General features: G+C 56.9%; 1 protein-coding gene across 1 annotated transcript in view; it reads left to right on the top strand.

Annotated features, from left to right (window-relative positions):
* Positions 1-13,105, top strand: part of LOC124479699 (histone deacetylase 5-like) — a 34,647-nt gene that overhangs the window by 8,163 nt on the left and 13,379 nt on the right. Inside the window, 13 exon segments of the mRNA XM_047038561.1 lie at positions 1,859-2,181; positions 2,588-2,762; positions 3,071-3,170; positions 3,360-3,420; positions 3,422-3,494; positions 5,023-5,154; positions 5,923-6,035; positions 8,520-8,636; positions 8,776-8,919; positions 8,921-9,008; positions 10,123-10,328; positions 10,641-10,742; positions 10,783-10,932. Of these exon segments, the coding sequence (XP_046894517.1) occupies positions 1,891-2,181; positions 2,588-2,762; positions 3,071-3,170; positions 3,360-3,420; positions 3,422-3,494; positions 5,023-5,154; positions 5,923-6,035; positions 8,520-8,636; positions 8,776-8,919; positions 8,921-9,008; positions 10,123-10,328; positions 10,641-10,742; positions 10,783-10,932 (1,752 nt within the window). The 5' untranslated portion in view covers positions 1,859-1,890.

The following is a 13,105-nucleotide window of genomic DNA, read 5'->3' as shown; positions in this document are numbered from 1 at the left end:
TTGGGGGCGGGGAGCGGACCGGGAGCGGATGGAACGAGAGGGATAGCGGGAAGGGAGAGAGGAGGAGGAGGGCGGGGAGGAAGGCCAGCGAGGAGGGGGAGGGCGGCAAAGTTGTATCGGGGCCTCCTCACCAGAACAGTCCAACTGACCGGGAGACAGACCGGAACTCTGCCAGAGCCCCACGGGAAAACGGAAAGGAATCCAAAAACGGTGCCCGTTGCGATGAATAGCGTTAGTGGCGGTTTGGGGGCCCGGGAGACAACAGCGGAGCTGCTTCCAAGAAGCATCTCTCTGGCTGCACCCTCCACACCTTAAGCCCCTCTGCTCCCTGTCCACCTTCGGCCCCTTAAGCCCCTCTCCTCCACTCTCTGTCAACCCGCCCCCTAGAACGCCCTCCCCTGCTTAGGGTGTCAGACACCGAGCAGGTTTTGCAGGCTCGTCTCAGAGCTAATCTGACCATGACCCGGCTTTGGCCCTCGCCCTTTGACGCTTCCTGGATTACATTCCCCCCCCCTCTCTGTATTGATAGCCCACCAGCGCTATAATTAGCAACAGGTACTCTGAGGGCTGGCGAACTCCCACAGAGCTCAATAAGGGAGCAAATGGAGGACACGCACACCGTGGCCTGGGAAGGGACTTTTGGATGGCGACAGACGGAACCGATCGGGTTTTCAGGATCAAATGACAATGAATTCACGATGGGGCGGTGTCGTTGGCGCTCTCCGAAGTTGTACAAATCCTGTTTTTCGGAGGGACCCTGCTAGTGCTTGCTAGGTGGCTCCTCCGCGTGAGGGGAGACGTTAGGCTGAGTGAGGTTCAGCGTGACCCAAGACCCCCGCCCCCCCTCTCCTCCGGTGGCAGACGTGCCGCGCCAAAACGCCTCGCACAGGTCAGACGTCGGTTCTCAAAGCACACCGTTTTTTAGGGCCTAGCCACAACGGGTCCCATTCCACCTCAACTCGAACTCGGACTGAACTGAAGCAGTTACATCATCCGTACAGAGAGCCGTGGTCCACGACCTGGACCTGTGATGGGATGGGAGGGCGGGGGGGGGGGGGGGGGGGGGGGGCAGTCACAGGGGTCAGTCTGGTGATTGGTCCATACGGAGTGTCTGGAACTCCCTGCCGATGCTCTGAATATCTGTTAGCTTCCGACTGTGACCTCAGAGGTAGCTCACTTTGAGATCTAAACATCTACCTGGCCTCTCGGCTAACGGGCAGTCGTACACCGTTGGTCAACCAGTGAGCTAAATGTCACTCCTGTCGAAAGAAATCCCTTTGCATCTCTTGACCTGGAGCCTTTCCACGTGTGCAGTCAGTGCCTGGTCTGGAGCTTGTGTTGTCCTAAAGCCCAGAGACGTTCCTTAAGTTCTTCTCCTTTCACATTAATACCAGTAAAAAACCCTCCTTCCCTCCCTCCTTCCCTCCCTTCTTCCCTCCCTCCCTCCCCCAAATCTGAACTCTGGGTAACACTAGGCTTACGTAAACAAGGTGGCCCCTGCTGACCACTATCTTACTGGAGAGGCCATAAAACAGTTGGTCAAGCTTAGAGGGGTCAGAGAGCGCACTCACACACTCAAACACGCACGCCAGGTCTACTCGAGGGAGCCCATGAAAGAAGAGCCGCGGCACATTTGCATGCCTTTGTCTTAACCAATGACTGCCAAGAGCGGTTTCCGTTTCAATAGCTAGCTAGCGCAACATGCTAGCGGACAAACTTTGTAGCGCCACGGCGGGTGACGTTTTTGTCTCCTCGTGGGGCCGGCCGCAAGCCACAGCTTTCGTAAACGTGTTCACCGACCGACTGTTCGATGCTTGATAGGTTGATATTTCTGACCCTCCCTCCCTCCTTCGCCCAGCAGTGGAGGTGAAGACCAGCCTGCCCTCAGGGATGCAGAGCCCAGTAGCGGGCGGCGGCGGCGGTGAGCCGTGTGGAGGCGGGGGCCCCGTGGACCTACGCACCGACCCCAGGCTGGGGCCCCTGTCCGGGGGCGTCGGCGGCAGCGGCGGCGGGGGCGGGGCGGCCGTGGACCCGGCGCTGCGCGAGCAGCAGCTGCAGCACGACCTGCTGCTCCTCAAGCAGCAGCAGGAGATGCAGAAGCAGCTGCTCTTCGCCGAGTTCCAGAAGCAGCACGAGGTGCTCACGCGCCAGCACGAGGCCCAGCTGCAGGAGCACCTCAAGGTAACGGGAAGCGCCGCCCCACGCACTTCCTGTGGGGGGGGGGGGGGTGCTGGGAGGGGGAAGGAGGGGGGAGGGGGGAAAGAAGGAGGGGGAGGCTTGTCTGTGAGGGCGGGGGAGCGGAAGCAAGCCCACATGTTGATGTCGTCGCCGTTAGCCAGATTTGACGCAGCTCCACAAGAGTACGTCGACCTGAAAGCGAGGGGGGAAAAACCGAAGATTATCGACACATAACAGCTAAAGATAAGGGGGAGGAGGGGGGCTAATAACGGCTCATAACGAACACTTACCTGAGGTGGGAACAGAAGCGCTGGGGGTTGCGGGCTGGTTGGCGGGCGGGGTGTGGTGTGGTGTGTGTGGGCGGAGCTTCATTTGACGCTGTCCCCCCCGTGGCTCTGCGGCCGCGCGGGCCTCCATGCAGCAGCAGCAGGAGCTCCTGGCGGCCCAGCAGAGGCAGGAGCTGGAGCAGCAGAGGCAGCAGGAGCAGCAGAGGCAGCAGGAGCAGCAGAGGCACGAGGAGCTGGAGAAGCTGAGGCTGGAGCAGCAGCTCATCATGCTGCGCAACAAGGAGAAGGGCAAAGAGAGTACGCCACACACACACACACACACTTACGTAGACACACACACTGGTTTTTCTAACCTAGTGGGGCCCAACCATTCACTCCCATTCAAAATGGTGTTATCTCTAACCGCTAAGCCTTGACCTTAAGTCTTCGTGGAATTCTAACCCCAACATTCATGATGACCCTAAAACCCCCTGAATAAGCATTGGACGTTATGGGGCCCAGCCAAAGAGCCCCACAGAGTCGAGTTTTTCCACACACTTTAGCGCTGGTGTCGTGACGAGGCCTGCCCCCCTGCGTGTGCTGACGCGGTGTGCTTCCCCCTCCAGGTGCCATCGCCAGCACGGAGGTCAAGCTCAAGCTGCAGGAGTTCCTGCTGAACAAGAAGGAGCCCACGGGACTCAACCATTCCTTCCCCCAGAAATGCTGGTGAGGAGATGCCCTTCATTCCTGGTGTCTCTCTCCCGCCTCCTCTCTCCCCCCGCCCGCCCGCCCGCCCGCCCCTCCCTCCCCTCTCTCTCTTATGTCCAGTTACAATGTTCTGCTGGATTGTGTCTGACTGGACCATACCTACAGTGGCCTGTAACCATGTGACCTGCTGTGTTTGTGGTTGCCCAGGGGTGCCCACCACACCTCTCTGGACCAGGGTTCCCCCCCCCAGAGCAACACTCCCGGGACCCCCCCCCTCCTATAAGCTGCCCCCCCTGCTGGGGGCCTACGAGGGCAAGGACGACTTCCCCCTCCGCAAGACAGGTAGCCGGCTGCGCCTGTGTGTGTGTGTGTATTTGTGTGTGTGTGTGTGTGTTTGCGTGTGCGTTTGTGTGTGTTTGTGTGTGTCTGTTTGTGTGTGTGTGTCTGTGTGTGTGTGTCTGTGTGTGTGCGCGCGGCGCTGGCTCACTGTGGAGGAAGGAACGCGTGTGTGCGTGCGCTCGCTAGCCCGGGGTCCACAGGGTGGTGTCGTGCCTCCATTAGCGTCCCCGTGTCCCTGCGTGAGTCAGAGTGAGTCATCCAATCAGGTGCATCGGGGAAATGGTGAACACGCACCAGCCCACCCACACGGATCTCGACGTCCCCCCCCCGTCCAGCACTTCCAGTTAATACGCGAATCAAAGACAAATGACTTCCATAAGAGGATCGTGGAGGCCTTGTGAATGCCGCCGAGGTAAATCTCATTCCCTCTGTTTACTGTTGCGGCCCTTCCGTCGTTAATTGGAGGACCGGGCATCCTGTTGTTGCCTTGGCTTGCTTTCAATTGGCTCGTTTGCATAGCGTACCTGTTTTTATCTTCTTGGGTTTAAGTCGTCAGCAAACACCTCGACGCAACGTGCGGTTCCTCGGCGGCCCGTTTTGGACGGGATTTCGGATGATGCGTATCACTAGCCACGTCCTCAGTGGACGTTTTGATACGTGCGTGTGTGTGTATGTTCTTCACCCCTCCTCCTCCCTCCCCCCCCTCATCCATTCTGACACCCGCTTCTCCAAACACTTTTATCTGTAATGACATTAAATCCATCCCAAAGCCACGGATGGCATTACAGCTCTTAAGTCGCGGGCTGTTCCCCGTTGGTGTGCGCGTGTCCGCGTGCGTGGCGGGCGCGGCGTGTTTGACCGACGTCACGGCGCACGTCATTGGGCAGATTTAACCCCGGGGCTTTTGCATAATTGCCCCAATTCCTATTTGTTTCCAGCCTCCGAACCTCCCTGTTTTAGCAGACCTCCCTTAGCTTGATTAGTTCTGTCCGTCAAAACGCCAACAGCATCAACTGTTGAAGAGGTGACCAGCTGTTCTGACCAGGCGGGAGCCCCCCCGCCAGAGCCCTGCCCCCACACGCAGGGCTGCAGGCCTGGGCCGCGACTGCCTGGTTGGGTGGGTGGGTCCCTGGTTGATCTCCTCGCCCTCATTTTTGTCTCTCTCTCTTCCTCTCGCGCTCTTTCTCTCTCTCTTTCTGTCTGTCTCGGTGTCTCTCTCTCTCTCTCTCTTCCTCTCGCGCTCTTTCTCTCTCTCTTTCTGTCTGTCTCGGTGTCTCTCTCTCTCTCTTTCTGTCTGTCTCGGTGTCTCTCTCTCTTTCTGTCTGTCTCTGTGTCTCTCTCTCTCTCTTTCTGTCTGTCTCGGTGTCTCTCTCTCTCTCTGTCTGTCTCGGTGTGTCTCTCTCTGTCTGTCTCGGTGTCTCTGTCTCTCTCTCTCTTTCTCTGTGTGTCTCTCTCTCCCTCTCTCTCTGTGTGTCTCGGTGTCTCTCTCTCTCTTTCTCTGTGTGTCTCGGTGTCTCTCTCCCCCCGGCAGCGTCGGAGCCCAACCTGAAGGTGCGCTCCAGGTTAAAACAGAAGGTGGCCGAGAGGCGGAGCAGCCCCCTGCTGAGGAGGAAGGACGGCACGGTCATCAGCACCTTCAAGAAGAGAGCCATCGACATCTCCGGTGGGCACACACACACTCACACACACACTCACACACAGAATGCAGCGTTGCCCATCGCGGTCACGTTTCAGCTCGCCGAAGCTCGAATCAGGTCGACTCCCGTCTGCTTATCTCCAGCCGTGCTGGCCAAGCATCTCCTTTAGAGATCCCCCACGTCACAGCTGACGCTGTCGCGCTTAAAAGTGGACGTTCGGTCGGCCGGCACCCTGATGCCTGGCGTCCGGATTGACCGCGTTTCCCAGAAAGCCGGGCAGCTTGCGTAAGCCACTTAGCCTGTCGCCACCCGCTCGTCATCAGATCGCTGTCCGATCCACTCAGCCGGCCAAGCCAAGGAAGGAGCCATCCCAGTCCAGCCTAATGATCCTAGCCCAGCTTAATGATCCTAGCCCAGCTTAATGATCCTAGCCCAGCTTAATGATCCTAGCCCAGCTTAATGATCCTAGCCCAGCCTAGGGATCCCAGTCCAGCCTAATGATCCTAGCCCAGCCTAGGGATCCCAGTCCAGCCTAATGATCCTAGCCCAGCTTAATGATCCTAGCCCAGCTTAATGATCCTAGCCCAGCCTTGGGATCCCAGTCCAGCCTAATGATCCTAGCCCAGCCTAATGATCCTAGCCCAGCTTAATGATCCTAGCCCAGCCTAGGGATCCCAGTCCAGCCTAATGATCCTAGCCCAGCCTAATGATCCTAGCCCAGCCTAGCGGTTGGACACGGTTGATTAGAGGTCCTTGCAGCCTGTGTTGACGTGTGTGTGTGTGTGTGTGTGCAGTGTCGTCCATGTGCAGCAGCGCCCCTGGCTCCGGGCCCAGCTCACCCAACAGCTCCAACACGGCCATCGCTGAGAACGGCTCCAGTGGATCTGTCCCCAACATCCACGCTGAGGTGAGGGGAGGAGAGGGAGGAGAGGGAGGGGAGGGAGGTAGGGCGGGAGGGAGGGAGGGGAGCTGTGATCTACCTCTTAGGAAAGAGCGTCTGATGTTTGAAGTTCCTGCTGTTTAAAGCGTCAAAAGTGAGAGAGACAGACGTTGGAAGGGTGGCTCAGCCGAAATGACGCTGACTCACAAGCCCGCAGAGAATGAGTGTGGCCGCAGCACAGGTAGAAGGTTCCAGAAGGAGGGGCCCGTGAGTGGCCGGGGGGGTGCCGGCGGAACGCTCCCGTGGTCCGGTCTGGTTCCGGTACGTTCCGAGAACATGGGCCGTGTGAAGGAGGGATGGAAATAGACACTCAGAGGGCCAGGAGTGGAGAGCAGGTTGGAGCCGCTCTGAACATGATGCAGAATGTCTTTACCTTGAGAGGGAGAGGAGGAGGAGGAGGAGGGCTGGAGGAGAGGATAAAGAGAAGCGCCGAATGAGAATAGCACTCCCACACACACACTGATGACCGGAGTTAGAAGCAATTTGCAAGGCACTTATTTCACCAGCCTTTCTCGTTTGCACTAAGTCCATCTCCACCCTCCACCGTCTCCGGCGTCCGACTCTCCCTGGCCCCGCCTGGCCCCACCTGGCCCGGGCGCCTCCAGACGGACGCCCTCCCTCCCCAGAGTGCAGCCTCCGCCAGTCAGTCTCTGCCGCACACTTTATGTCCCTGCCCTCTAAAACACTTGATTGCTGCAATTCCTTTTCCTCGGAGCGCTCAAACAGTCGAGCGATGATGATATAACGAGAGGCTTGTTAGCCCGCTGGGAGGAACTCCTGAAATAGCCCATCCGTCCCTCCCCCCCCCCTCCCCCCCCCCGCGTCGCCCCCGCGACCCCGCCAAGATTGTTATTGCGCCATCGCGGCCTTGTCTTGCCAGACCCCGGGTTGACAAATGGACAGAGAGAGAGAGAGAGAGAGAGAGAGAGAGAGAGAGAGAGAGAGAGAGAGAGAGAGAGAGAGAGAGAGAGAGAGAGAGAGAGAGAGAGATGGCGAGGTGGAGAGGAGGAGAGGGTGCGAGGCAAGGTGGCAGCGGAGGATAGGAAAAGAAGGAGAGATGGATGGAAGGAGAGTGAGAGAGAAGGGGAAGGGGAGAGAGCGGAAAGGCAGAGAGGAGGAGAGAGGCAGGGGGAAAGGTTGAGAGAGAGAGAGAGAGAGAGAGAGAGAGAGAGAGAGAGAGAGAGAGAGAGAGAGAGAGAGCGAGAGAGAGAGAGAGAGAGAGAGAGAGAGAGAGAGAGAGAGAGAGAGAGAGAGGGGAGGAAGGAAGGAAGGAAGGAAGGAAGGAAGGAAGGAAGGAAGGAAGGAAGGAGAGAGAGAGGAAAGACAGAGGGAAGCAGAAGGAAAGGTAGAGAGAATGAGAGGTAGAGGGCAAAGGAGAGCGCGGGACATGGTTGCATAAAGAAGCCCCTGCTCGCTGCCTGCCACGGACGTGCGTTTTGGGGGAGATGTGAGTTTCTGTCTCATCGGGATTCTGTGGAGTGAGCGCTGACGTCACTCACGACTCAGAGCTGAGAACAAGAGAGAGAAAGACAGAAAAGGAAAGAGTGTGCGTGGGGGGGGGGGGGGGCTACAGAGCTCAGAGAGGGAGAATAGATGATGTCATCCGACGTCGCTGGCAGTTTCTCCACGACGGGAAGCTTCCGGACGTGTACGGCTGCCCGTCTGACGGCGTCACGTCTTTGAGAACTCCAGAAGGTCTCGACAAACGGCCATGTTTCCCCCTCCCCCCACCCCCCCCCCCACCCATCCCCCATAGGATCTTTGTGTTTCTCAAGGGAAAAATGTTGGCTGAGCTCGTGAGCCACTGACTCCTCCCTCCCTCGCCCGCCCTCTCTGTTTCTCCTGCCGACAGGACACGCGATGGAGCCTCTTATCCTGGCCGTCTCTTAGTTGTTGTCAGGGAGGATTAAATATACATGGAGCTAAAGAGGGAATGCTTGAGAGGAGAGAAGTAGCCGGAAGGGACAGCTTTTCTGGAACCCCCCCCCCGTCTCCCAGCCTTTATTTAGCTTCCGCTCTTTCCTTTCACCGCCTCGGTCCCTCTCGGTCATCCAAGGGAGGCGCTCTGTCACTGTCTCTTTCGAAGTCTCCTGCCTCTCACGTCATCTAACAGCCAGCTTTGGGACCGTCGTGTTAAAAGCCCTCCTGTCAACCGTCTGCAGGTTCTAACTCTGCCTCCTCTCCTCCTCTCCTTTCTCTCCTCTCTTTCTCTCCCCTCCTCTCCTCTCCTCCCATCCCATCCCCTCTCCTCTCCTCTCCTCTCCTCTCCTCTCTCCCCTCTCCTCTCTCCCCTCCTCTCCTCCTCCTCTCCCCTATCCTCTCTCCCCTCCTCTCCTCCTCCTCTCCCCTCTCCTCTCCCCTCTCCTCTCTCCCCCTCCTCTCCTCCTCCCCTCCCCTCCCCTCTCTCCCCTCCTCTCTCGCTCCCCTTCTCCTCTCCTCCATGTTCAGCAGCTCCGGTCTCTCCATCAGACTCTGAATGCAGACGGGATGGCCAGCCCGCTGAGCCTGTACACCTCCCCCTCCCTCCCCAACATCTCCCTGGGCCTGCCCGCCAACGCACACATCACTGTGAGTACCTCTGCCCCCCCGGGCCCGGCCTCCATCCCCTCCCAGACACCCACCTGACCCCACAGGTGTACCGTGGAGGCCGCCAACGCACACGGCATGTGGCCGGTTAACCCCCCTCTTCCCACCTCCCCCTCCCCAGGCCCCCCAGAAGCTGTCGGCCCAGCAGGAGGCGGAGCTCCAGGCCATCCAGACCATGCGCCAGGGCGGGGCTCTGACGGGCAAGTTCATCAGCAGCTCCTCCCTGCCCGTGTGCCTTCCCCAGGGGGAGTCGGAGGCCCCGCAGCCCCCCCAACAGCCACGGCAACCACTCCTCCCTGCTGCAGCACGTCCTGCTGCTGGAGCAGGCCCGGCAGCAGAGCGCCCTGCTGGCTGGTACGCGCCGCACGTACACACACCTGGGACACTTCATGTGAGGCAGATTTTTCACACACCTGGAACACTACACCTGTATCACTATATATACATACACACACATGGAACACTACATATACACTTATATATATTAGGGATGGTAAGATTCACTGGTTCGCATCGGTGCTTCGGCATAAAAGCTCACAATGCGATTGCCCGGATCTAAACAGTGTGCACCGGATACAATGTGGGATTAAAATCGCGATGCGTCGTTTATAACATCTTTGCATCGGTACAATCCGATGTATTTATATAGAATGATGTGTAGGCAAACACCTTTAGTTGATGATAGAAATGTGACCAATGATTTGTGACCAATTCTTTTATATTTAGATAGATTCCTCCTCTCTAACTGTTTCTTAAGCGCGCTCTCATCATCACTGCTGTCAGTGGCCGATTCTCATCAAGCGTCTCGGCCAAGTTTCGCGCGAGTCGGAGGCGTGTCGGGCGAGTGTTATTATGGCGGAGGAAGAGTTACACGTTCCTACGAATTGCAAAAAATCCAAGGTTTGGCAACGCTTTGGATTTTCCAAGAAAGATGGGCAATTCGACAAGACCCAAGCAATTGGCAAGATATGCAGTGCTGCTAGTACACTGGCAGCACGGCTAATTTAGCTAGGTTGTGTGGGGACGTAGCTATGCCTAGCCACTCTAGCTCCACCGTTACCCCTAGCAAGAATAGTTGACCTTTTTGACATTCCGGCCTGATTTAATTTGATCTTTTGTCAGAGGATTTGATCAATATGTGAAGTAAAACTTTCACTTTTGAGTTCATTGATGATTTACTGTCTGACAAAGAAATAAATCATTATGTACCTTACTAAATTGCAGAACATCATATTCTTTCGCATCTCGTTGAATCGCATCGTGTCGAATCGCACTGCACTGCAATAGGGCTGAGTCGAATCGTATCGCATTAGTAGTGGTTTTATGTATCTTTAATGGATCGGATCTTGCATCGAGATGAGTGTTGCATCATCCTCAGTGATGGAAATTCACATCCCTAATATACGTCACACACACCTGGAACACAGCTTATAGTCCTGTCTCCTATCTCCTCCCCCCCCACCTCCAGTGCCCATGTACGGCCAGTCGCCCCTGGTGACGGGCGAGCGGGTGTCGGGCGGCATGCGCACGGTCACCAAGCTGCCCCGCCACCGGCCCCTGAGCCGCACGCAGTCGGCCCCCCTGCCCCAGAGCCCCCAGGCCCTGCAGCAGCTCGTCATGCAGCAGCAGCACCAGCACTTCCTGGAGAAGCAGAAGCACTACCAGCTCAACAAGGTGGGGCCACGCCCACATGCAGACACGCCCACATGCAGACACGCCCCCTCCCCCCCCCCCCTTGCAGTCTCCGGAAACAGGCGGGGTTGCTGGGCTGATTAACTAGAGGAGGATTATTATTTATTTACTCCTTCCGGCTCCAGTTGCTTACTATTTCTTTTATTATTATTATTATGGTGGGGGGGAATAACTGTCACTGTAGAATAGATCATCTGTAACTGACATCTGTAACTGTCCAATAGATCCTCTCTAACTGACATCTGTAACTGTCCAATAGATCCTCTGTGACTGACATCTGTAACTATCCAATAGATCCTCTCCAAAGGGGCGGAGCTTCCCCGCCAGCCGCCCACCCACCCGGAGGAGACGGAGGAGGAGCTGACGGAGACGGCGGAGATGCAGGAGGAGGGCGGGGCGGGGCCGGAGCGGGCGGGGGGAGGGGCGGGCGGGGGAGGGGCGGCGCCTGCAGAAGGAGGGCTCGGACGAGACCCCGCCCCCCTCGGAGCGGCTGAAGGGCGAGAGCACGGAGAGCGACCTGGACGAGGACGATGACGAGGCCATCGAGCTGAGGGAGGGTGACGAGGACGACGTGCCGTACGGGCAGGTGAGCACCAAGAGCCGCCGTTAGCCGCGTTTCCATCGCAGGAACATTCCCCCTGATTAGCCGGTCGACGGATGAATCGTAGGGATTCAAGATTCGGTCAAACCGCCGCTTTCGTTTTGCGGTCTTGCTGTGAGTTTGACATTTTCTCCCTCTCTCAGAGATGATAGTACTTTGTTTTACGGGTCTCCGATTCCAATAGCTGCTGGATTTCATCGTCAGCATAACAACTTGATAAGGCTTGGGTTAGGGTCAGGGTGCAAGCCCCACCCTCAAAGTTCCTGTATTGAGAAAAGTACGACCCCGAGATTTGGTTCTTGGTTTTATAAGTTCCAAGTTTTTGTGAAGTTCCTAGTTTCTCTCAGTTCTGGGGGGGGGAGTTCCTGCAGTGGAAAAGTGTTTTTGTCAGGTTAAACCTGTAGCTCTGCAGGGGCGGGCTGCATTGGTCAAGCTCCTCATCCACCCTCAAGTAGGCAGTCTTAAGAAGCCTCTAAGTCGGACATGTTTTTCAACGAGTGGAATCTCATTCCCAGAGCGATATGAGATCTCTTCACGGCAACAGTGTTTTTCTACCTCCTCCGACACGGTGATTCACTCCTTCATCAAATATTCATGGCCCAAAACATCGCAGTCGAACTTTTGAAAATGCGCTCCAGTGACGTCGGTGGCTGATGAGTTAACACTCGTCACCGGCCCCTCAGATAACGAGCCACGCATGACACGGCGGCACAGACAGAGCCCTCTGGACGGAACGCTCTCACGAGGGCCCTCCCGTCCAGACGCCGGTGTCCATGACACATGTCACGGGAGAGGATGTTTCTGTTTCGGTGTTGACGTGCGTGATGAGTAAGGCGTCCAGCACAAACCGGGGAGGGAGGAATGGAGGGGGGGAGGGGGGGGAGAGAGGGAGGGAGGGGGGACTGCAGGGGCAAGCCTTTCCGTTAGCTGCGTTTCTGCAACGTAGGTTTCGATTTGAGACTTGGACAGAAAGAGAGGGAGACAGGGGCGCAGGGAGAGAGAGAAACCGAGAGAGAGAGAGAGAGAGGAGAGAGAGAGAGAGAGAGAGAGAGAGAGAGAGAGAGAGAGAGAGAGGAAGTCTCAATATCCCACACATGAGTCACTGCTGCTGTCTCTGTCAGCAGAGCAGGCAGAGGCTCTCCTCGACATCAGCTGGGCGTCCAGAGGGGACCGAAGCTCTCCCACTGACAGAGAGGGGGGGGGGGGGGGGGGGGGGGGGGGAGGGGGGGGAGAGAGGGAGAGAGTGAGGGAGGGATAGAGGGAAGAGAGAGTTAAAGTTGAGTTCAATTAAAGTTTCAGAGCCCTACTTTCCAAGCCACATAGCACAGTCTGTCAAGTGGTACTATACCGCTGGTATCCCTGTGTAGTGTCGTCTCTACAGAAGCTTCCCATTGATATTGACCAGGGCAGGGCTGTGCTGGCAGCGGGAGGTGAGAGAGACCGGATGACATGAATGTCCTAAACGCCAGGACGCTGAAAACAGCTCGGTCACATTGTCACTGTTGAGAGAGAAAGAGAGAGAGAGACAGAGAGACAGAGAGAGAGAGAGAGAGAGAGAGAGAGAGAGAGAGAGAGAGAGAGAGAGAGAGAGAGAGAGAGAGAGAGAGCACAAAGTAAAGGTGCAGGGGCAGACACAGAAGCAGAGATGAAGAGTGCCAAGGCACAGAGACAGAGACGAGATGAACAGAGACTTCAGAGGGAGCCAGAGAAACAAGCGGATACCGAGGCAAAGAGAACAGAGGCATAGAGAATAGGGGCAGAGAGAGAAACGGAGGCAGAGCGAATGGCGGCAGAGAAAAGGGAGGCAGATACAGACGCAGAGTGAAAAGAGTCAGAGTGAAAAGAGTCAGAGTGAGAAGAGTCAGAGAGAAACAGAGGCAGAGAGGGAGAACAGAGGCAGAGAGGGAGAACAGAGGCAGAGAGGGAACAGAGACAGAGGGAGAACAGAGGCAGAACAGAGGCAGAGAGGGAGAACAGAGGCAGAGGGAACAGAGGCAGAGGGAACAGAGGCAGCCAGTGCAGCAGGCTGCGGGGTAAACAACTCCTCCTCCATTGAGAAAAAACATCAGAGAAGGAAGGCATCAGAATTCAGCACCGCGCCCTCTCCCCCGCTCAGTCCTCACACACACACGCACACACAGATACACACTCACACACA

Source organism: Hypomesus transpacificus, chromosome 17 (assembly GCF_021917145.1).
Source record: "Hypomesus transpacificus isolate Combined female chromosome 17, fHypTra1, whole genome shotgun sequence".
Taxonomy (NCBI): domain Eukaryota; kingdom Metazoa; phylum Chordata; class Actinopteri; order Osmeriformes; family Osmeridae; genus Hypomesus; species Hypomesus transpacificus.
This window is presented reverse-complemented; position numbering and strand designations above follow the sequence as displayed.